The sequence below is a fragment of the Macaca nemestrina genome, chromosome 16, assembly GCF_043159975.1.
Source record: "Macaca nemestrina isolate mMacNem1 chromosome 16, mMacNem.hap1, whole genome shotgun sequence".
Taxonomy (NCBI): domain Eukaryota; kingdom Metazoa; phylum Chordata; class Mammalia; order Primates; family Cercopithecidae; genus Macaca; species Macaca nemestrina.
The window spans coordinates 1,753,581-1,778,238 of NC_092140.1; the positions used below are offsets into that span (position 1 = coordinate 1,753,581).

The following is a 24,658-nucleotide window of genomic DNA, read 5'->3' on the forward strand; positions in this document are numbered from 1 at the left end:
TGGAGCAGGTGCTGGTCTCAGGACGAAAACTCAGAATCTGGCAACCGCCAGATTCACCAGGAAAGTGAGTCCAGTCACAGCCATTCCTTGACCTTGGGGAGCCTAACTCCCACCTGGGCAGTTCCACTGAGTACCCGGAAAGCGGACGGGGAGGCAGAAGCGAGAATGGGAACGTCTATTCATTCACAGGGGCACTCACTCATCCATCCACGTAACCCATCAGAACGCTGGCAGGCAGAGCTTTTCCCAGACTCTCCCACCCAGACGTGGAAATGGAGCAAAGCCTGACTTCTGACAGCAGCAGCTCCTGGAAAGGGGCCCAGCACCTGGGGGCCCCTGCCTTCCCACGGGAGCCCCTGTTCGAGGCCGTGCAGCCTCCGCAGCCGCAGTCCCAGGCCCTGCCGGGTGGAAGGTGGCCCCCAGCCCCTACTCCTGACCCCACTGCACAGGTGACACTGGCAGAGAGGTCCTGGAAGCTGACTGCTTCCCAAGGGCATCGATGTGAGTGGGGGTCAGGACTGCGTGCTCTGAGTCCCAGCGCTCTAGGCCTCAGTTTCCCCACATGTAAAATGAGAGGTCAGAGCAGAACTGTGGGCACTGGCCACATGTTCACACACTGGAGTGTGGCTGTCCACACGGAAATGGCCGTGAAGTGCAAAGGACACATCAAACTGTGGAGATCCAGCGTGATGGAAAGACTGAAGCATCTCAGTAATGATTTTACACTGATCACATGTTGAAATCATCACACGAAATAAAATGTTATTACAGTGAGTTTCATCTGTGTCTTTTTTTTTTTGAGACAGAGTCTCGCTCTGTGGCCAGGTGGGAGTGCAATGCCGCAATCTCGGCCCACCGCAACCTCTGCCTCCCGGGTTCAAGAGATTCTCCTGCCTCAGCCTCTCAAGTAGCTGAGATTACAGGCACACATCACCACGCCCAGCTAATTTTTGTATTTTCAGTAGAGACGGGGTTTCACCATGTTGACCAGGAGGGTCTCCATCTCTTAACCTCGTGATCTGCCTGCTTTGGGCTCATCTATGTCTTTTTAATGTGGCCACTAGACAATGAAAACAATAACTGCGGCTTGTGCTGTGTTTCTATTGGATGGCCCTGGCCCAGGCCAGCGGTTCTCAGCCAGCTGTATTTTAGCATCACCTGCAGAGCCCTAGAGAAGCACAGAGGCACCAGGCCCAGCCAAACCAGCACGGTCTGCATCCCCGGGGTGAGGCCAGGCGGTCCGTGGTTTCTACCATCTTCCCAGGGGGCTGGAGGAGGGGACGGCTCAGCCACGGGGCCTCTCAGTTGCAAGGAATCAGCAGCATCAGGTTGAATGTGGCGCTGGTGCCGGAGGGCTGGACCCGGCTTGCCTCTGGGCATTTCTAACAAGCTCCCAGGTGATGCAGATGCTGCGGGTCCTTGGACCTCACTTTGAGAAGCAAGACTCCCAGGCACTTTTTAAGTGTAATGGTCTAAAATTCTGTCTGCCTTATTTTCTTGAGAGTTTGACTCTTAGATGTCAGCACTAAATCTATGGGCCATGGGAATGTGATTCTAGCCTCAAACCAATCCGTTCCCTCCACTGTCTGCAACTTGTACCAGGTTATCTGGGAAACAGCCACAGACAACCATCCAGCCCCCTTCACGTACAGGACAGCGGTTGATAGGAGGGGCTCCCTTACCTAATAATTCAGGCACATCCTCATGTTTTGAACTGAATGGTATTTCAGTAGTTGAACCTAGGAGGAAATAAAAGCCCTATAGTTTAACAACGTTCATTGAATTTGCATTTTTTTCTCTTTAAATGGATATGGTTTTTTGGGTGCCCACCAGCCCCCGCTAGAGGAAGGAGTCCTGCCCAAGTTCCAGTCTCTTCTGCGGGCGATGAGAGATGGCCCCAGGAAAGTTCTCTGGGACTTGGGTTTCATGTCTGGAAAATGTGGAGAAACAGCCACCTCTGGGGTGGCTGTGAGGATGGAGGACAATTGCCCAGGAGCTCTGAGCTGAGCCTGCCCTCCTGGTCCCTGGAATAACCCCTTGAGAGGTCAAGACAACGTCTGGGTCCCAAGGATGTCTAGGCTCACCCAGCGGCTTTGAGGTGAGCAGAGTAAGAGGGCACATCTCCTTTTGTGAAAGTACCACTTTGACCTCCTTCGTGAAAGGCTCCTGCAATGCATGCACCTGGAGGCTTGGAAACATGTTCTGGGGAAATGGGAAAACAGTGTGTAATGCTGTGGCTCTGTCATGAAGCCCTGGCTTCGTGGCTCTGTTTTAGGAGGGCAGGACTCAGAGAGACGGGCCAGTGCTCTTTCTCCTCCTTCAAAAACAAAGTAATTTCAGGGTGGTCCCATTTGCAGATAAGAGGTGGAGTCATGTGGGTGAAATTCTGAGGTCTGGAATATGGGTTGTCCACAGGCCCCATGGCCTCCTGACCTGTGGCCTCGGCTGCCTGACTGACGGGAGCTGAGTGACCTTGACAGTGGGTGGTGGTTCTGAGCACTGCTTTCTCCTTGGCAGCTCCCACCCAATAGTTCCCAGCTTCTGCCATTCACGGTTTTTCTTTATTGGAGGTGTGGTGTCTCAGCATCCTGGGATGTTGCTTTGGCTCAAGGTCAAGGTCAGCCTCTTCCTCCAGCCCTGAGGTTGGGCTCAGCAGGGTCACACACCTTCCCTTTCCGAGTGCACAGAGCTTTCCAGTGGTGTCTTCTAGGATGTGAAGTTCCAACACTAAACCAATGACAAAGCTGATTTCCAAATGGCTTTAATGACAGACAATCTGCATACCAATCGACTCGTCTGTGCACATGCAGGCTCAGAACAATGCGGGAAAATATGCAAAAAGGTCTGAGATGTGATGACAATTGCTTCCCAGTATGCTGACCTTCGGTAAACGAAACAAACAAAGTACAGTTCTCTTTGGATGAGACATTAATGATCATTAAGAATGGGTACAGCTGCATCGTGCAAGTGCTTTGTTAAAAATATTCTTTTCATTTTGTGTCTGTCCCATAATTATAATGGAAGTATTGTGCAAGTCAGCCAGTAAGCGTGTGCAGTAAAATATTTGTGTTTTATAACATCCGTGCGGTTTTTAAAGTGCATTGTCAAGTGGAGTGGCTTTGCCATATTCTTCCTGTGTCACCTCTGACTTCAGCCTCACGGTTTTAAGGTGCTGCATGCCATGTAATCGTGAGAATCTCCTGCTTGTTCTTGATAGTTACATCATGCACACGCTGGCCTCCGTGAAAGGGTTCCCTGTGGAGTTCTGAGATTTCACTCTGGTTAATTTGGGGAAAACAGCACTGCACCCTTCTCCATCACTAGGACCACATTGACCGCTCTCCTCTCTCCCTCAAGGTCCAACGTCTCAAGAAAGCCACATAACATGGTCAACTCAATTTCTGAGGCAAACGCCTAAACTGCCCACTGAGTCATTAAGGTCCATGGAGACTAAGGAAGCCCAGTGTTCCCCATGAGCCAGTGATTTAGAAATGATCTCTTAATTGGTCTTCAAGCTGGGGAAGACCTTGGTCACCTGTTTCAACTGTCTGGATGAGGAAATCCGATCTTAGGAGGTGAGGACTAAATTCCGACCTTTTTTCTCTCTTACCCATTCCTGACACAACTGTGACCAGAATGCTTTCGTAAGGAGTAAGAAGCAGCCAGCTCTGGAACACAAGAAACAAAGGACCCATTCCTTTGTCTCCTTGAGCCAATCATCCAAGTCTGTGACTGGACTCTTCTCCCTTTTGTGGTTTAAACAGTGCAGTGCCCCCAGCACTCCTTCCTGATGAGAGACCACTGACCATGGAGTGGCTCTGGCTAGTCCATGTAGGACACGCAATGAGGGTTTCCTGTCCTCTGCTTCACCTTTGGATGTCAGAGGCTGATATGGTTTGGATTTATGTCCCCACTCAAATCTGAGGTTGAACTGTAATTCCCAGTGTTGGAGGAGGAGCCTGGTGGGAGCTGACTGAATCATGGGGGCTGACGTCCCCCTTGCTGTTCTCATGATAGTGAGTGATTCTCCTGAGATCTGATTGTTTACAAGTGTGTAGCATCTCCCCACTCTCTCTCTCCTTCCTGCTGGCCATGTAAGATGCACCTGCTTCCCCTTTGCCTTCTGCCGTGATTGTAAGTTTCCAGAGACCTCCCCAGAAGCAGAAGCCTGTACAGTTCACAGAACAGTGAACTAATTAAACTTCTTTTCTTCATAAATTACCCAGTCTCAGGTATGTCTTTATAGCAGTGCAAGAACTGACTAACAGGGCCAAAAACACTGCTCTCGGGTCATGCTAACACTACCATGCGACCACTGCCATTTTTTGAACATGCAACCCATGAAAAGGCATGGAGCTCAATTGCACATGGGCATGGCTCTTCCGTTTATTGAAACCCCTTCTAAAACCCTCCTGACCCTCCCCACTGTGGTGCTGGCTCTGCTCCTCTCCTTTTTGCCATGACTTTGCAAGGACCATACAGAGTAGCCATGGCCCAGATCTCCCCAAACTGGCTCCCGGAGTTCTCCCCTCTCCGTAGTCTCTGCCCCCGAGTTCTCCTCACACCATCCCATCTCTCTTAGCCCCCTTGCACCTTGCATGTGTCCCCCTGGGCCTCCACTCCTCCCCCCACCCCCATTACACCCTTCTCTTCCCACTCAGCCGCTTGACTCCCAACAGTCCCTGGAGCTTTATGGACCCAGACATCTCCAGATCAACTACCTGATCTGAGGCTGAGAAGGAAAAAGACCAACTGGAAGCAGATGTGACATTTTACCTACTCAGTGAAGGCTTTGACAACTCCAGATGGCTGCCTCAGTCACAGCCTCTGTAAGATTAAATAATATCAGCGGAAAAGAAAGGCTTGAGACTCCCCTTCACAAATGGTGGTTAAGAAAGAAAAATCTTTAGCCCTTATTGAGTGGGTAACCTCAACATATCCCGTTTTTGTCAGAAACATAATTCAGATAAAAATATAGAGTGGAAATAAACCAGTGAGTTTTGTGTTACTGTGTTTCCGGACTCATGGCTAAAATTTAAGAATGAAGCCGTGCAATCACTGTTTTCATGTGTCTGTCTGTATGTGTACGTACCTATGTTACATATATGTGATATTTTTCTACCTCTGGATGGTACTGCCAAAGTAATTATAAAATTCCTTGAAGGAGTTCTATTCAAATTGGCTTAGAGGAAAAAGATGTGCTTGATTAAATATTCCTAGGACTCCCAGAAACAGAAGAACTAACCCAAATGTTTTTCAAGTTTACTTTACTAGGATGGTTGAGATATTAAGCTAGTTTGAGATTGTTTGTTAAATAAAGACATATGTCTTTGGAGTTTTCAACTATAGATATAATGAGGACAAAATTTTATTCTGCTTGGGTTACTAGCCAAATAAACTTAAAAATAGTTAACAGGGAAATAACTGGAGATGATGGTAGCTTTATTTGGTGTCGTAGTGAAACCACCTTTGTAAAATTATGACTGAGACAGTGAAAGAGATTTAACAGGCTCCATCTTGCTTTTAACCTCCAAGCTGTCCTTGTTTATTCCTGGGCATAGGCTGAACTAACTATGGGAGAAGGTTTATAGTTTATAGTATAAATAAAGACGGTAACAGCCCTTTCCCAAAGCAAACCTCCTTCTTGCTTGGGGACTAGATTGCCTTTGTAAGACTAACATTAGCCATAAGATTAGAAATTACAGTTTAGGAGTCATGCAGCTGGAGGCTACAAGATTCTGACCCTCCCTAAACTGCTCCTAAGATCAGTGCTTGAGAGATTTTGCAGACCCTACACTTGATGGCTCCACACAGATGGATAAAGTGGCTCATCTGATCTTGTGGCCCCCGCCCAGGAACTGACTCAGTACAAGAAGACAGCTTTGACTCCTTATGATTTCATCCCTGACCAGTCGGCACTCCTGGCTCACTGGCTTCCCCCCACCCACCAAGTTATTCTTAAAAACTCTGTTTCCCGAATGCTCGGGGAGACTGATTTGAGTGATAATGAAACTCTGGTCTCCCGCACAGCTGGCTTTGTGTGGATTACTCTTTCTCTATTGCAATTCCCCTGTCTTGATGAATTGGCTCTGCCTGGGCAGGGGCCAGGTAAAACCCTTGGGAAGTTACACAATAGTGTGTCTGCTTTTTTTGGAGAGGGGACAGGGTCTCATTCTGTCAGCCAGGCTGGAGTGCAGGGGCGTGATCATGGCTCACTGCAGCCTCGACCTCCTGGGCTCAGGTAATCCTCCCATCTGAGCCTCCCAAGTAGCCAGAACTAAAGGCACGTGCCAGCACGCCCTGCTAATTTCTGCATTTTTTTTTTTTTTTTTTTTTGTAGAGATGGGGTTTCACCATGTTTCCCAGGCTGGTTTTAAATTCCTGGGCTCAAGTGATCCACCAGCCTTAACCTCTCAAAGTGCTGGGATTAGAGGTGTGAGCCACTGCACCCAGCCTGTGTTTGCCTTTCAAAAACAGTTTCTAAACATCTTTTTGGTGACTCATAACCCTGGCGTTATGATCAGTTAAGTAAAACAAGAGTTTCATGAATAATTTTTAAATAAGGTTATCTTATTTAAACGCTCAGTACCAAGCACAAGTTTATATACTTTTGACTTTTTATTTTATATGGCACAGAGAGACTAAATGTATTTGAGTCTGTTAACAAAAGTTGTTTTTGCTGCCTTGAAAAATTATGCTGTAGATAAATATATCTCTAAAAATTGTAAGATGGTATAGTCATACAATTTGCTACTTTGTTACAGAATGCTACATGTGACAGACAATTCCCCACTGTCTACTCCTAGTTTTCTCTGTTGAACATTGAAATCAACATAATCAACATGTGTAATTAAAACTACTAGAAATAATGAGGGTGAAGAAAAACAACTTCCTGTGCAAAGTACAAAGGAAAGTAGGATCTGTTTTTGAGAAGAAAGCGTATGTGATATGAAGAATGTGTTTCTGTTGAAGAAAAAGGTGAGTAATTTTGTCCTAAAGTGGTTTAAAGGTAGTTTTTTCAGGAAGAGAAAAAAACGGACAAAATGCGTAAATGAGTATGGAAAGATGTGACGAGTCTCTGAGAAAAAAGAGAGAGAGAAACATCTTATGTGGTCAAGATACACTAAGAGTAAATGAATTTTATGATAAGATGTTATAGATGAGCTTTAGCATCAATAGCGGAGGGATGCAGTACTGGAGTTTGATTTTCTTTCTCTGCTAAAAGGCCAAAGTTTTCTTGAATTATTGGTCTTTTTTTTTTTGAGAGTTTGCTCTTGTTGCCTCGGCTGGAGTGCAATGGCGCAATCTTGGCTCACTGCAGCCTCCACTTCCTGGGTCCGAGTGATTCTCCTGCCTCAGCCTCCCAAGTCGCTGGGATTAGAGGCATGCACCACCATGTCTGGCTAATTCTGTAGAGATGAGGTTTCACCATGTTGGTCAGACTGGTCTTGAAATACTGACCTCAGATTATCCGCCAGTGTTGGCCTCCCAAAGTGCTGGGGTTACAGGCATGAGCCACGGCGCCAGGCCTGTTCTGTTCTTAGCAGGAGATTGTAAGAGGCACTTTTTTCTTACCTGTTGAGTAGTCTTAAAAGGAAACAAAGATTCTGTGTCTTATCAGATATTTCCTGTGTTTCATGTTATCTTTATTATGTTTTTGATTACTTAAGAAAACTGAGTCTCCTCAATAGTAAAAGAGTTAAATTGTTTTAAAAACCATGCCACTTCCTATATTTTCTTTAAAAATTCTTTATTGTCATTTAACTTAAATGGATAACTACCATTTCATAGTAACTTATGATCCTATTTAACCAAATATTCAAACCTTTTGTAATTTTTGACAACTTCATCCAAGTCAAATTCTACATGAAGAATTTTGGCCTCAAACTAATTTTGAGATTTCCCAGAGGGCCACTAGAAAATCTCACAGGATTTGTTCTTTCACTGGCGAAAAGAGAGATGTTAAACTAATTAGCTTTATTTGATACGTAAATTCATAAAAAGCATTGTCAAATAAGAAGGGTTGTTTAACCTTCTTTATATTACGTTTATATGTGTATATGTTAGAAGTGTTTCAGAAATTGTATAAAATTCCTAGAAATTTTCACTGTCCTTACTGTCCATGATATGTCCTGGTATGAAGTTATGAGTCATAATTTCCATTATTGTCTTGTAATGTTGTATGTCACAGAAACAACCAAATTTCCTTGTCAACTGCAGCATAATGAACTCTCATCAGATTTTTAACCATGGCCATTTTATGCATTTTATGTCTTTTGTCCTTCAAGACAATTATTGTTTTACGCTGATGCTTTTTTGAAAGCTTTTGCAATCAGCTACAATCCAAAAATTCTTTGTCTTCAAGGAGATTTTTAGGTAAGACTCTGCCAAGTACTCTGAAGTAAGGTTTCTGATGCCTCTAAGATTGCACCATTAGACCAGACTTTTCCAGAACTGAGGGAGAAACGGACGGATTTATAAACCTGCTAACCCAAGATCAAGTAGAACAAGAATTAATTATGTGAGACTTAATGTGGGGACAATTATATTTTTCTGAATTTCCTTTGAAATGTTTCTGGTTTTTTAATGTTTTGTTTTCCAGATTTAAAGAACTCTCTGCTTGTGGTTTCTCTTAGGCTATGTACAACTGACAACAATTTGGTCATTGCACTTTCATAAACAAAAACGAAGCATTTATATTTTTTGTCCCACTCTAGAATTCGGATATTATGATTTTCAGGACCATATAATTGTTTGCATAAGTTTAGTATAAACTGATTCTCCTTTAAACAGGACATGATTGGAAACATTGGTCATATTACCAAGGCTTTGACTGGAATGTCATACTTGAGATTGATACATAGAATCAAATGTGACCGGACAGTTTTTAAAAACTGAGGTTGATTTGACGGAGTTGGAGAAACTGACCTGCTACCTGGCTCACAGAGTCCCCATCCCACAGGTGAGTGAAGAAGGTAATTTTCTGGCAGATCCAAGAATTTTGGGAGCCTCGAGACCTTTGGAAGAGAGAAATTCACCCAAGTCTTTAGGTACCACATGTGAAGTCTGATGGTGAGTTTTTGGCCGGGCTTCCTAGCCTCAAAAAGCTTTTAAAAAATCTAATCTGAGATTCCTTGCACAAAGCTCCAGTGAAGAAAACTCAATTTATGTGGTCCATTACCATTCTTGCTGCACTCACGTAAATAACCAGACCAACTCTTGTAAGATGTGATATAGTTTTGAGATAAGAATAGCATTACTTTGGTTACCTGGATCAAAAAAAGGGGGTGACTATAGAGCCATAGTTTATGTTTTAATGAAAAATGGTAGCACACCCTTGTGAGTTAGAACCCTGTGTATTCTACTTTTTTTAACCTTTTGATGAACTCCAGCTTACTTTCTACTTTGTTATCTACCTGTAAACTGGACTGGATCCTGAAGTCTTCTAGAGTCCTTCAATGTCCCCAGGCTAACATTTCCAGTCTTTCTTCTGCCCTCCTGACTGGGTGTTACTGAGAACTAAAGTCTGACAACGCAGGCCTTCCGTGGAACCATCTGGAAAGGCTGAGCTGGACACATCCACGCTCTGCCCCCAGCATAACCATGACTGTGGCTCTGATGGTCATGATGCCACCAAGGACACGCCCCCTGCAAACTAGGAAATCCATCCTTGCCCCATCGGTTGAAGATACCTTGAGCTCAACATCCAGAAATCTTCTCAACAGACTGCCCTTTGGATTTGGGAACTGCGTTTCCAACTATCAATCTTTGTTTTTCTTCTCTTTTTCGTAGACATTCCCCTCATTAAATTCCTGACTACTTGTACCATCCAGCAAATATCCTCCACTAGATGAAAAATGGACTTATCTTGTTCAAAGGGAAAAGGAATGTCTCTTCTTTCTGGAACAAGAGGAGGGAATGAGACAGTCTTGATCCTTGACTTGCCTCATGCCAGACTCTGCGGAGTCTTCTCTTTGACTTGGCTTTGACCCTAGCTTCTGTCTTTGTCTGCTTTTCCCCATGTTTAGTAGGAATCCTGTGAAGTCTTTTAGTGGAAATCCCCTAGTCTTGGCCTGCTCAGCCTTGATATCTGATCAAATTCCTCACCCTCCATCTTTGATTATTTTATCATCTTGGCTTCCTTTCAGGCCTGGCCTCCTGTTTGGCCAAACAAAATATGCACAATAATTGAAGCTGAGGGTGACTACATGGAGGTTCATGATATTCTTCCAAGTTTGAAATTTTCCATGATAAAATGTTAATATAAGTAACATATGCAACTCTCTCATGGACATCTAGATTTTAAAAGGTCTTCAAAGATAGCAGACCTTTGTGTCCTGTTGTAAGGAGAATTAATTTTTATTAAACTTATGCAAACAATTAGATGGTCCTGAAAATCATCATATCCAAATTCTAGAGTAATCAGGTAGGGCAAAAAATATAAATGCTTCATTTTTGTTTATAAAAGTCCTCCTGGCCTTTGCTAAATCAGTTTAGCAAAGAATTCTCTTACCTCTTAGCAATGTTCATCCACTGACCCACCCTGACCCTTGGCTACAATTCTCCACTTTCCCTGTATTTGGAGTTGAGCCCACTCCCTACTCACACCATGGTAGTAGTCCCCTTTGAATAAAGTCTGCCTGCCCATCTTTAACAAGCATCACAAATATTTTTTAACTGGTGTGAGCTGCAAGAAAGGCTTTTGGTAATTGTGCTAGTGTGATTATGACATGGTGGATAATGCTTTCATCTCTTAACAAGAAAATGTTTTACATGAGGTGGTAAGACATCTGGGACATTGCTAAAATACTCCCCAAACAAGAAAAGTGTGTGCATGTGGCATGGGGTGTGTGTGTGTGTGTGTGTAGAAAAAAACAAAATATGCACAATAATTGAACCTGAGGGTGATTACATGATATTCATGATATTCTTCCCAGTTAGAAATTTTCCATAATAAAAAGTTAAAATAAGTAACATATGCAACTTTCCTATGGGCATCTAGATTTTAAAAGGTCTTCAAAGATAGAAAGACTTTTCAGCTACATTAATTCCCCAAGGAATAAATGGTAAATTCATGTAGGTTGGGAATAAGTGGAACCCATGGGAGAAGAGGCTGCCGCCCACCTGGTTCAGTTCTCTTTCTGCTGAGCCATCCCTGCGGGGCCTACCTGGAGTCGCAATTCTCGGCCGGAGCTCGGTTTCTTGCCAGCAGCACAGCAGGAGGACAAAGCAGAGGGTCCCTTCTCCCTGGTTCACTGCCATGCTCCCTCCAGCTGAAGGCGAAGGACGTCCTGAAGGTTGGCAGTTTCCCACCCTTGGTCTCCAGGACACTGTGGAATGTCAGGACCTGTGACATCATGACTAGGAAGGGAGCTAGGGTCCTGCCCTTGTGGGGAGGTCATGTCCAGGGACCTGTGACATCACGACCAGGAAGGGAGTTGGCATCTTGCCTGGGGTGGGCAGGGTTTCTGTCCAGAGTCTGTGACTGGTTTTAAGGTAACAGAGGTCCTCTCCACTCTTTCTTATTGCCTGTTCTGGTGGCTTCCTCTGTCCTGAGCACCCTGAGGACTGAAGGGGTAGATACTAATTAGAACTCTAAGTGCCAGTGGCCAAAAGCCAACAAAATCTGCTCCCATGGAAAGAGGCAAATTTGAAGGATGCTGGAGAGGTCATTGAATTACAGAGCAAGTGCCAGAACCGACAGATCCAGAGAATCTAATCACCTCTTAAAGGCCCCTTGAAGAACACAGCCTTGAAGAACAGAGGCTCATGGCTCCATGTCCCCTCCCATCCTCCTCTGCCCTCAAAATTCCAGGGTTGTGAAGAACAGGAGACAGATGACCCAGGTTACAGCCTCCTTTCCCCTACACCTTCTTTCTCAGCATCAGCCCCAATCTCTCCCTAGCAGTGAGACTTTAATCATGAGAGGAGAACATGGTTGCATTTCCATGTTATCATCCTCCCAGCTTGATCTCCTAGACTTTCTAGAGCTTTCTCCATCAGTGCAGTGACAAAACCCCAAAGGAGTCACTCTGGTTGGCTCCCCTGGATCCCACCTCACCCCTGGACTGACTCCTACATCCAGGGCTCAGAGTGGGGCAGCTGGCCTAGACTCCGCCGGTGGTGGGGTCCCAGGTGAACAGCCCTCAGATCCCAGCTCCATGGTGGATAAGGCTGGCGTTTGTCTGTTCCCACACTGCTATAAAGAACTTCCCTGAGACTGGGTAATTTATAAAGAAAAGAGATTAAATTGACTCACAGTTCTGCATGGCTGGGGAGGCCTCAGGAAACTTACAGTCATGATGGAAGGGGAAGCAGCCGCCTTCTTCACAAGACAGCAGGAGAGAGAGAGTACATGAAGAAGAAGCTGTCAAACACTTATAAAACCATCAGCTCTAGTGAGAACTCACTTCTTATCATGAGAACAGCATGCGGGAATCCACTCCCATGATCACATCGCCTCCCACCAAGTCCTTCCCTCAACAAGTGGGATTGTGAGGATTATAATTCAAGATGATGCTTGGGTGAGGACACAGAGCCAAACCATATCAGCTGGGGTCCTGGACGCACAAGACTAACAATGTCCCCAAGGCCTGGCAGGACCCCAAGGATGGCTGAGCCACCATGGATCTCTGGCTCTTTAATTTTTATTGCTGGTATGGGAATCCACAGCACATTTTTGCTCAGGTTTTCCTCTTGATAGATGCAGTGGTAGCCAATCTACCTCAAGGTGTGGGGAGGATATTTCAGATTTTCAGCGTGTCCATAAAGGCACACTAAGCATGGTTGACATTTGCGGAAACCCAGTGGGTTCCAAGTCCCACTCTGAGTTAATGAATGGTCCAAGTGAGACGCTCGCTTCTATAACGCAGGCTCTTGCTACTCAAAGTGTCGTTTTGGGGCCAGTAGCATGGGCCTAAGAGGCTGAATGTACAAACGGACAGCAGCCAGAGCTCCCATGACAGCAGAACCCTGCACCGTTGCCTGTCAAATGACACCCACTGCACCAAGGAGGGATGTCTGGCTAAGGCAGGCCAGGGACTTCCACCTCAGGGCGGAGGACGAGGAATTTGAGCAGGGCTGGGGGCGAGACCTTGTTGAGAAGAGGAGTCAGAGGAGCCTGGCTGGTTTGGTCGAGGAAGGAGTCATTGTCCAGGCTGCCCGAAGCTCGGTGACTTAATACAGCCCTTGTGTGGTTGCTCACAGCCTCGTGGGTTGGCTCTGGTGGTTGCTGGCCTAGTGTGGCCTCATGGACATGTCTGGGGCCTCAGGTAGGATGATGGGGCTTGGGATGGCTGAGGCTTCCCTCCATGTGCTCTCTTGGCCTCTGGCAGGCAGCCTGGGCTTGGTCACAGCAGAAAGGAGAGAAAGCCTCGATGCAAACAAGCCTTTTCTTGCACCACATTTGCTAATGTCTCATCGGCCAAATGAGTCAAACTAATCCCAGATGCAGGAGTGGAGGAACAGATTTGAGCACTAAAATATGGTCGTCAGGGGCCGGGCGTGGTGGCTCACGCCTATAATCCCAGCACTTTGGGAGGCCGAGGCGGGCGAATCACGAGGTCAGGAGATCAAGACCATCCTGGCTAACACAGTGAAACCCTGTCTCTACTAAAAATACAAAAAAGTTAGCCGGGCGTGGTGGTGGGCGTCTGTAGTCCCAGCTACTTGGGAGGCTGAGGCAGAATAGTGGCGCAACCTTGGGGGGCGGAGCTTACAGTGAGCTGAGATTGTGCCACTGCACTCCAGCCCGGGCGACAGAGCAAGAATCCATCTCAAAAAACAAACAAACAAACAAACAAAACAACAACACAATTATATATATATATGTATGTACAGTAGTCAGACTGGCTTAGTTCACAGAGCTCTGCCTGCCTTGTTTCATAGATTTGCTTAGCTAATTGGAAAGAAGACGCTGGAGTGTCTGGTATGTGTTTTTAATCAGTTGCTTTTTGAGATTCGGGTTTGGAGAATCTCTCACCAACCCTTGGGAGGTTGATGGCAAATTTATTTTTCTTATTCTTTGCTGTCTTTTAGCAACAATTTTACACATAATTCCCTTTGCATTTGTATTTGCATGCAACATTAAAACCAGAAGGGAATTTAATAAATTAATCTATTTATACCAGTTTCTTTGAATGGGGACTGTAATTCATTTGCATAACTGTCATAGCAGCGGCATATGACTCCTAGAAGTTTTCTTCTCCATGGTTGCACTTCAGTTGAGAGATTGTCTCTGTCATATGCCAGTAGAGATTTGTTTCCTGCATCTTCCAGGGGAAAGAGGAAAGCACTCTTTATGGCTCTTTTTAAATAAACAGGCTTTCCTTATTTTTATCATTTATTATCACTTATTATTATTATCATTTTAATTTTTGGAAATGTAAACATTTTAAAAATTAAAAGAAAAATGCAAGGCCAGGTCCAGTGGCTCACACCTGTTATCCTGGCACTTTGGGAGGCCGAGGTGGGTGGATCTCTTGAGGCTGAGAGTTTAAGACCAGCCTGGGCAACAGAACAAAACGTCATCTCTACAACGAATACAAAAAGTAGCCAGGCATGGTGGTAAATGTCTGCAGTCCCAGCTACTCAGAAGGCCAAGGTAGGAGGATCACCTGACCTTGGGGAGGCAGAGGCTGTAGTGAGCTGTGATTGTGCCACTGCACTCTAGCCTTGGCACCAGAGTGAGACTGTATCTCAGAAAAACATTTTTAAAAAGCTGGGTGCAGTGGCTCATGCCTGTAATCCCAACACTTTAGGAGGTGTGGATCACCTGAGGTCAGGAGTTCGAGACCAGCCTGACCAATATGGTGAAACCCTGTGTCTACTAAAAATACAAAAATTAGCTGGGTGTGGTGGCATGCACCTGTAGTCTCAGCTACTTAGAAGACTGAGGTAGGAGGATCGCCTGACCTTGGGGAGGCAGAGGTTGTAGTGAGCTGTGATTATATCACTGCACTCTAGCCTGGGCAACAGAGTGAGACCCCATTTCACACACACACAGAAAAACCAAAACAAAACAAGAAAAATGCAAACATACTTAATTCCATTGTCCACAATTAACACTGTTAGTATCTTAGAATATTTGCCTTTGATGTTTTTAGCTTTTGAAAAATCATGTTTTTGTTTTTATAAATACTGTAATCATGCTTACTCACTGTAGAGAACTTAAGCGATAAAACTATAAAAAGGTGGAAATTTAAAAATGGCCCCAGTTGCCCCGCAGCCATGACCACCATGAACATCAGGTTAACATCGTGGCAGACGCCTCTCCATTTATGTTTACGTGCACGGGCTGCTGAGTGCGTGGGAAGATAGACATGGTGTGAGGAGCTCTTCTGTGGGTGCAAACACCTGCGGGGTGGATGGACATTAGGTCATAAGGTGGGAACACACCACCTCCCTCCTGCAACAAAAATAATTCATCAAATTTACTCAGATTTGATAGAGGGAAAAAAACCTGAGGCACAACTGAAGGAACCGATGAACGTCCAGTATTTCCTCACTATGAGTCGTTCGTTGCTCAGAGCTCTTTCTAAGGAGAGGAGGGGAGACTCTGGGGAAAAACTTAGGTATTTGGAGTCAATGCATTTTTTTAAAACATGTACATGTTTCACTTTTACACAGCAACAGCGAACTTCCTGATCTGAAATAGGAGGACGGCTTCACTCTCCCTTCCTCTCACTTCCCTTCCACTCACTGTGTGCGTGTTTTCTTTTGATTCAGTGCTAATTGGCCATGAACTTCTTGTTTCCCCTAAGAAGAGCTCAGGGATGTTCTTTCCCAGGACCTCTTCAGACCTGAGAACTTAGGTTGTTGACTTTAGAATCTAACAGTGACTGGGAGGGAAACAATATTCACAGGTCAATCCTCCTCCCCCAAGAGTTGTTACAGTTTCCCTGTTGCAGATCCTGAGTGCTATGTGGAGTGCTCTGTGGGCCACCTGAGATGGACCCCCTCTTGCAGATGATCTGCTTTGGCTGTGTGAAGACTGATGTTTTAAGCAGCTGAATTAGGATTTACCTTGGCGTTTCTGTTCTCTGTGAAACTTCCCAGGAAGAAGGTATGTCCTTTTGATCTGCAGACCCAATATTTATTCACTTCAGGTACTTTTTAATCTCATGTCTTTGAATATGTCATCAATCCATCTCTCTGGTTCTCTACCCTGCGGTACCTGTTTTGTTACACTGGACCTTCTCCAGATGGTCCTTAACCATTAGCTGTCTTCCTTAACCATTAGCTTTTCCTTAATTGCTATAACCCTCTTGTCTTAAAAAAAAAAATCTGTATTCACTATGTTCTTATCTGTGGTAATAATTTCTAGAGGTATTTATTTTGTTTCTTGCTGCTTCTGTCATTATATCATTGCTGTTTATAACATTTTAGGTCCTCAATGTATTTCAATAACTTCATTTTCATCCAATTCTATTTTGTGTGTGTAAAATCTCACCTTTGAGCTTTTCTATAGCTTGCCGGTTATTCCATAGCTTTCTGCCTTTAGAGTTGGTTTTCTTTTGTGTTGTTATTTTGGTGTGTCTTTTGCTTGGTGTTCCTTTATTTTATAGAGATCTGTTTTAGTATGTTTGCAGAATTGCCATGTTTTTCTTCTCATCTCGCTTGTGTTTGGAAAGTTCTCCCAGATGTTCTGGTTGCTGGGAGAAGTGTTGAGCAACTACTTGTCCCTCCTCTAACTTTTTAAGGCTCAGTTTGTTTCCTCCCCACTCTCCTGTACACCCCGCTCTGAGCAAGCATTTGAGGGCTGAGTCTGGTGGTGCTGGGGTGAGTGGTGCGAAGGAGAAACAAGTCTGTGTGTGGAGCGGGACAATCTCTGCAGGAATAGCGGGGCCTGTCTTCCCTCTGCTGGGATTTTGTTAAATGTAATGAACCAAGGTCCATGCCACGGACTGAGGCTACACTCCATTTCCTTGTTTGCTGGGGGGTGGGGTGGGGCAGTACCTCAATCTGTGCAGCCCTGGAGCCAAACTTCACTAGCATCAGCCCTTTAGGGCCCAAAGTGGTTCCAGATTCCAATGCTCATGTTATCTAGTTTTTTTAAACCTTTATTTTTTCAGAAAGGACCCAAGTTTCAAGTTACAGTTTTAGAAGATTTGGGTAACTTTATTCATGCTCTTTTTGTTTTTTTCTGAGACAGGGTCTCACTCTGTCACCCAGGGTAGAGTGTGGTGGTGCGATTACAGCTCAGTGCAGCCTTGACGGATTAAAAAGATCCTCCTGCCTCGGCCTCCTGAGTAGCTGGAACCACAGGCACGCACCACCACACTGGCTAATTATTCATGCTCTTTAAAAGCCTTTTAATTATGAAATGATGACAGAGTCACAGGAAGTTGCAAAGAAATGTACAAGGAGGTCCTGCATGCCCTTTGCTCAGTTTACCCCATGTTTACATTCTACATAACTTAGTACAGTAGCAAAACCAGGTAAGTGCAAATGGGTAAAATAGATTAATATGTCGCAGTTCCTTCTGTTTTTTGTTACACACTAAAAATATATATATTTATATATTATTTATATGTAAGTATATATTTAAATACATGATATATTTAATAAGTATATATAAAATAAGTAATAACTACCTATGCTTAAATAATTACATATATTTAAATAAATAAGTATATATTTAAATATACATATACATTTCTTGAAATTCCTTGATATATACATATAAAGAACGATCAAGCAAAAGACAGACCAAAATAACATTACAGACGTCCCTCAACTTATGATGAGGCTACCTCCGGAAAAACCCATCATAAGTTGAAAATATCACAAGTCAAAAATTCATTTAATACACCTAATCATAGTTGGTAGTTTAGGTGATTAACCTACCAGATTAACCAGAGATTTCTAGCCTGACTTACTGAGAACACGTACGTTAGCCCACGGTTGGGTGAATCATCTCACATCAAGCCTATTTTATACTAAAGTGTTGAATACTGTACGCAGGTGGGCATTTTATAGACATGATGGGATGTGAAAACACAAAACAGAGTATCCAAAAATCTCTAGCAATACACAGAGTGAGCTGTTGACTTTCGTGATTCCCTGGCTGGCTGGGGCTGCACCTGGCTGCCCCACAGGGCAAGGGAGTATCAGTAGCCCAGGAAAGGGTCAAAACTCACAGTGCGGTTTCTGCGGAATGTGGATGGCTTTTGTTTCGTCATAAAGTCAGACAGTTGTGAGATGAAGCTTCATACATCAGGGACTTTTTCTATTGGGGAAATGCACGTGTGTGGTTCTGTCATTTTATCGTGCGTAGATTTGTGTAACCACAGCTGCATTTGTTCCACATCCATGAGATCTCCATCACACTGCCCTATACGTCCTCCCCCTGCCAGCACTCATGCCGAGACCAGCTCGGTCGGGGAGACCCTAACCCAGCGGCACTAGAGGAATTAAAGACACACAGAAATACAGAGGTGTAAAGTGGGAAATCGGGGTCTCACAGCCTTCCGAGCTGAAAGCCCCAAACAGAGGTTTACCCACATATTTATGAACAGCAAGCCAGTCATTAGCATTGTTTCTATAGATATTAAATTGACTAAAAGTATCTCTATTGGGAAATGAAGGGATGGGCCGAATTAAAGGAATAGGTCGGGCTAGTTAACTGCAGCAGGAGCATGTCCTTAAGGCACGGATCGCTCATGCTTAAGTGTAAACGTCTGTGGCTTAAGCATGCCTTTAAGCGGTTTTCCACCCCGGGCGGGCCTGGCGTTCCTTGCCCTCATTCCTGTAAACCCACAGCCTTCCAGCCTGGGCGTTAGGACCATTATGAACGTGTCACAGTGCTGCAGAGATTTTGTTTATGGCCAGTTTTGGGGCCAGTTTATGGCCAGATTTTGGGGGGCTTGCTCCCAACATACTCATCTGTTTTCTTTGTATGTAATTTTGTCGTGTGAGAATATCATACAGAAGGGTGGTTTCTCCGAGATGGGCTTTTCCTTCATTCTGCATAATGCCCTCGACATTGATCCAAGTTGCTGGCTGCATTGACAGTTCCTTTTCATGGCTGAGCGGCAGGCATTCCGTGGCATAACTGTACCACGCTTTGCTTATCTGTTCTTATGTTGAAGAACTCTTTGGTGCTTTCTAGTTTGAGGCTGTTTCAAATAAAGCTAATATAGACAACTGTGTATGGGTTTTGTGTGGACGTAAGTTTTCACTCTCCCGGTGTGCATGCCTAGCAGTGCAGTTGCTGGGTCATGTGGCAAGTGTAGGTTCAGTTTTTCAGGAAAGTGCCCAACTATTTCCTGAGTCCCTCTTTCATTTTACATGGCCACCGGCAACATATGTGAAATCCGGCTTCTCACTGTCCTTGTCCCTCTGTGCTATTGGCTGTATTTGCATTTCAGCTGTTTAATAGGAGTGTAGTGGCAATCTCTTGTGACCTTAATTTGCATTTCCCCAACGGCTGGCGACGCTCACATCTTGCATGCTTGCCACCTGTGCACCCTCTCGGCAACATGTCTATTCATACCTGAACTAGTTTCCTATTGCTTCTCTAACAAATTCCTGCAGATTTAGTGCCTTAGAACAACAATGATTCATTCTCTTACCAGTTCTGAAAGCCAGAAGTCCAAATTGGGCCTTGAGACTAAAGCCAGGGTGCTGTCGGCTGCATTTCCTCTGGGGCTCTGGGGAATCTGGCTCCTCATCTCCTCTACCATCCGGAGGCTGCCCACATTTCTCCAGTAGCAAAGTCTCCCTATCTCCAGTTCTGCCTTCTGCCTTTCTCTTGATTTATAAAGACCTTGTGATTCCACTGGGTCCTGCGATGATTAAATTTATGTCAGCTTGGCTGGTACCCAGACATTTGGTCAAAAATTATTCTGGACTCGGTGCAGTGGCTCACACCTGTAATTCCAGCACTTTGGGAGGCTGAGACGGGTGGATCACCCGAGGTCAGGAGTTCGAGACCAGCCTGGCCAACATGGTGAAACCTTGTCTCTACTAAAAGTACAAAAATTTACTGGGCATGGTGGCACGCACCTGTAATCCCAGCTACTGTGGAGGCTGAGGCACGAGAATCACTTGAACCTGCGAGGTGGAGGTTGCAGTGAGCCACGATGCGCCATTACACTCCAGCTTGGGTGTCAAGAGCAAAACTCTGTCTCAAAAAAAAAAAAAAATTATGCTGGATGTTTCCGTGATAAGACTTACATTTAAACTGGTGCTCTGTTCTTCTTCCATTGACTTGCTTTCGGCTTTTTGTTAAAAACCAGCTGGCCATGCCTGTGTGGGGCTATTTCTGGGCTCTCTCTGCTATTCGGTTAATCTGTGTGTTTATGCCTCTCCAGTGCCGTATTGTCCTGACTGCTGAGGCGACACGAAAGTCTGGGAAATGGGAAGGGCAATTGCTTCCACTTTAGTATTATTTTTCAAAACTGTTTTATCGATTCCTCTTCCTTTGGCTTTCTATGTTACGTATTAGGATAATCTTGTCTATACCTGCAAAAGAAGAGCGGGAATTTGATGAAAATTGTGTTAAATCTGTGTATCATTTTGGAAAGAATTGTCATTTTTTTTTCCTGTGTGAATATGTATGATCATGTAATTCTTTTTTCTTTAGTGTGCTGATATAGTGAATTACACTGAGAAATTTATATTATTTTATCTTTGCATCACTGATTCTTTTCTGTCTTTTTATGCTGCTATTGATCCCATCTAGTGATTTTTAGAATTTCAGATATTGTATTTTTAGATTTAAAATATCCATTTGGTTCTTTTTTTAATTTTTTACTATTTGCCGAAACCTTTAATTTGTTGAGAATTTCTATTTCTTCGTTTGTTTCAAGAGTGTTTGTAAATGTTTGTTGAAGCATTTTTATGATCACTGCTTTAACAGCCTTGTCAGATAATTCTCGTGTCTGTGTTATTTCGGTGTTGGCCTCTGTTAGTTGTCTTTTCTTGTTCCATTTGAGATTTTCCTAGTTCTTGATATGACAAGTGATTTTTGATGGAAACCTGGGCAGTTTGTGCATCATATTGTGAGACTGTGCATCTTACCTGCATCTTGCCATTTAGCAGGTTTCTCTGACCCTGGGTGAGGACAGGTGCCATCGTGTCACTGTCATGCTGGGAGTGGAAGTCCAGCTTCCCTCTCTGCCCTCACTGATGCTGGCACAGTGGGGCACCTCTGCACCACTGGCAGCAGGTGGAGCAGGAGTGCCTCGTTACTGGTCCCACATGGCCCCAGATGAACCTACAGGGGTGGTGGCCTCATGACAGCTGGGGGGTGATGAGAGTTCCCACTTTCTGCTGCCTCTCTTGTCACCATCCTGGTGGGGAGGGGAATGGGCCTTGTTACCACCAGGTGGGGGTGGAAGTCCAAGCCCCCCTCCATGAGCCTGTTCCCATGCCACCCAAAGAGGGGTTTGGGGCATCTCATGACAGTGTGCTGAGGGCAGAAGTCCAGGCTCCCCACTTACTTCTGCTGGAGGGGTGGGGACAGGGCCACAGCTCCGTGGTGTTTGGCTGGAGGAGAGAAGTTACTGTGTCCTGCAGGGCTGCTGCTTCCTTGGTCTTGTGGCTGCAGAGGGCAGGCTTTTCTGGAGTCTTTTTTGGTCTGAATCCATGGCCATCTCTGCGCTGCCAGCTTCTCCAGCACCCACTTGGGAGACATGAGGCAAAAGGAAAACCCAGGGAACTCCCTGCTGGGCAATTCCTCGATCCAAGGTCCCCAGTGGGTTTACCTTCTTCCTTCCAGCTCTCTAAGACTCTATTTGTCTTGTGAGCAGTGTCCGGGGCTTTCTGTTGTCCTTAGCGGGAATAGCAGGGAAGCAGAGGCAGCTCCTATTTTCCTCTAGTCCGATCCATGCATCTCTATGAGCGCATGCTTGCAGGACATGTGTCCATGGTGGGTTAGGCTCTGGGAGGCAGTGTGCACCAGGCTAAGAGCTCAGCATAGTCACACCAGCTCGATTTAATTCCTGGCCAGTGGCTTACTAGCTGATGACTTCAGACAAGTCAAATACCCCTCTGAACCTCTAAGCTGATAGCTCCCACAAGTCTAAACCATTTGTTTTCACCATAATGCTGCGTGGCAAACCACTCCAAAACTCAGTGGCTTAAGCCTGTGGCCAGCAATGTTGGTTGGGCTGAGCTGGGCAGTTCTTCAGGTCTGGGCTGGGCTCAGTCAGTTATTCTCACTCACTTATGGCAGTTGGCTCTCGACTGGGGTTGTGGAGATGCAGACTGTGTGCCTCTCCCTGCAGGCTGGCTTGAGCATGTTCTCATGACCATGGTGGAAAAGGAGCAGGGGCCATCAGGACTTGGGCGTGAGTACTTCCCAGCTTCTGATGGTGTGGTGTTTGTTTACAAACCACAATGCACGGGGCTCAACCAGGGCTAAGAGGTGGAGCTGGGCACAAGCCCCAAGTGGGAGGACACAGATGTGGGTGCAGGGAGGGTGGAGCTGGGCCCTTCGTGTTATGTTCTTACCACACCCCTTTATGGTGTTAAGTGAGTGTCTTAGTCATCACAGGCTGTGGGACAAAATACCACAGACTGTGTGTCTTAATCAATAGACATTGATTTCCTATAGTTCTGGAGGCTGGAAGTCCAAGATCGAGGTGCTGGGAGATTCAGTTCCTGGTGAGGCTCTCTCCGTGATGTGCAGACAGCAGCCCCCTTGCTGTGTCCTCACGTGGCAGAGAGAGGACCCTGGGCTGTTCTTCTTATGGAGACAGGAATCCCATTATGGGGACCCCACCCTCATGACCTCATCTAAACCTAATTAGCTCCTAAAGTACCAGCTCCAAATACCATCTCATTGGAGGTTAGAGTGCCACATGCATTTCGGGGCACAGAATCCAGTTGATAGCAGTAAGTTAATGCATGGAATGGTGGCTTGCTTGTTTATTGTCTTGGCATCCTTTCTAAGCTGTTAGACTGGGGCTAAGCCCCTCCCTCTGCTGTCGTACTTTCCTAGGACATTGGGAGAAATTGTGTTCCTTTGAGCAGGTCTGTGAAGCCCTGGGATCCCTCAGTGCCAACGGTCCCTGACTTCGAACTTGGCTTTCAAAGCACAACCCTTCAACCCTCTTTGGGCCCAGCCCCTCCTCTGTGGCTTCCCTGGTAGTGGCATTGCTGGTGTGTGGCCATGGGGCAGGACCCTTCCTAGGTCCATGCCAACTCAACCTGCCCTGCCAGACCTCACTTCTCAGGCTCAGCTTCTCCACTTAGAACCGAAGCTTAGGCTGCACCTGCCTGGGGTGGCTCCCTGGCTGTGCCCACCTCTCTGTGGGCTTACTTCCCCTTCACCCGCCCTCTGAAGGTTTGGTCCAAAATCAACAGATAAAGGGCGGATCCATCAGAGTAAAGGCACATGCAGTTCATGACTGTGCCTGGGCGGAAATCGCAGAGATTTCCCGGATGTGTTGCACGGTGCAGAGGCTGATGTGTCCTTTCCCACAGGGGAGCGGGGGTTGGTGAGGGTGGGAAGTTCTTCTGAGGGGCAATAAATCATCACGGAAAAGCGAATGGCCCCGGGAGGTGGAGGCAGGAAGGTGGGGGATGGAGCTGCACAGGAATAAAGGTCGCCTCAGTATGCAGATCAAGTCCCCCAAAACCTCCCTTGAAGTTGCCCTTGGAAGAACAGATGAGAAGTCAGGGTGTGGGGAACCCCTGTTCCTTCCCTTCCCAGGTGGTTGAGCTTCCCTGGCCATTGATGAGATTCCCAAGGAGGGAGATGTAAGACAATTGCATTGAAACTGCCTTGGTAGGCAGACAAGGAATTCCAGAGAGAGCCCCTCCCAGCACCTGGGAGGGGCTGGCACCCAGCCCAGGGGGCCCTGATTTGGAGACAGCTCCTTCGGCCTCTCAGCAGGTCCCAGCCAGGCTTTGGGGTATGGCCTTCCGAGCCCCAACACCGCCCAGGCTCCTCCTGCCTCCACCTGGAGTTTCCTGTTGCTCATCACAAGGAGGGAGTGCCTGGCTTGCTCTGGTCTGAATGGTGGTGCTTTTCGTCGGTTTGGCTTTTGTCTCCAAGGCTCTGTTGCTGTTGCTGATTGCATCTTGGTTTCTGACACGTTTGGGTCCCAGGGGAGACCCTGTGCAGGCCAGATGCTGAGCTGTGTGGGACCAGCAGTGTGCTGGGATTTGGGTAGGGAAGGTGTGTTGGAGGCCTTTGCCATGGAATAGCTGGCGACAAACCAGCATGTAGACCCCGGTGGGTGCAGTGGCCTGGGAGAGCTGGGCTCCTGGACAGTGCACACAGGGAGCAAGGAGGGAGCTGAACAGGCCCACGCTGTCTGGGTTTCATGTCTGCAAGACAAATCTCTGCTCGCAGAAAACTTGAGAAGAAAAAATGGGCTGTTCAATCCACTGGGAAGCGTTGGCATAGCAAGAAGGAATGGCCATGCATCCGTATGTCACCAGACTCTCCAGTTAAAGATCCTTCTCCAGGCACGTTGGCAATTGTTTTCTCTTATGAAAATGTCCCATAGACCCATAATTTGGCAATATACATATAACCAATTGTTTTAAAAACAGAAGTGATGCTGGCTATTATAATGTAAACTGTTTTCTAAATGAAAGAATTAAAGGAATGTAATTGGCGAAGTATACAAATAGTGGTTAATATGCTGCTTCTTGCAAAGGCATATTACAACTTATAATCTTCCTTTATGGGTGTATGTTG

The 24,658-nt window shown here is 45.8% G+C and overlaps 1 protein-coding gene and 1 long non-coding RNA gene across 7 annotated transcripts in view; one reads left to right on the plus strand and one right to left on the minus strand.

The window, feature by feature from the left end:
- LOC105485274 (sperm acrosome associated 7) overlaps positions 1–11,324 on the minus strand; it is a 29,053-nt gene extending 17,729 nt beyond the window's left edge. For 2 of the 3 annotated variants that reach the window (XM_071081010.1, XM_071081009.1), the window contains exons 1-2: positions 11,169–11,324; positions 1,683–1,739 (exon numbers count right to left, since the gene is read on the minus strand). In XM_071081010.1, the coding sequence (XP_070937111.1) occupies positions 1,683–1,739; positions 11,169–11,262 (151 nt within the window). In that variant the 5' untranslated portion in view covers positions 11,263–11,324. The remainder of the gene's footprint in view (positions 1–1,682; positions 1,740–11,168) is intronic. The other variant, XM_011747553.3, reaches the window with a different exon arrangement.
- Positions 11,325–12,264: 940 nt separating this feature from the next.
- The window catches only part of LOC105485275 (uncharacterized), a 50,929-nt gene continuing 38,535 nt past the window's right edge, over positions 12,265–24,658 (plus strand). For 2 of the 4 annotated variants that reach the window (XR_989441.2, XR_011614569.1), the window contains exon 1: positions 12,265–13,271. This is a non-coding gene — a long non-coding RNA (uncharacterized lncRNA). Of the gene's footprint in view, positions 13,272–15,889; positions 16,064–24,658 lie in introns of those variants that run through there. The other 2 variants (XR_989444.2, XR_989443.2) reach the window with 2 other exon arrangements.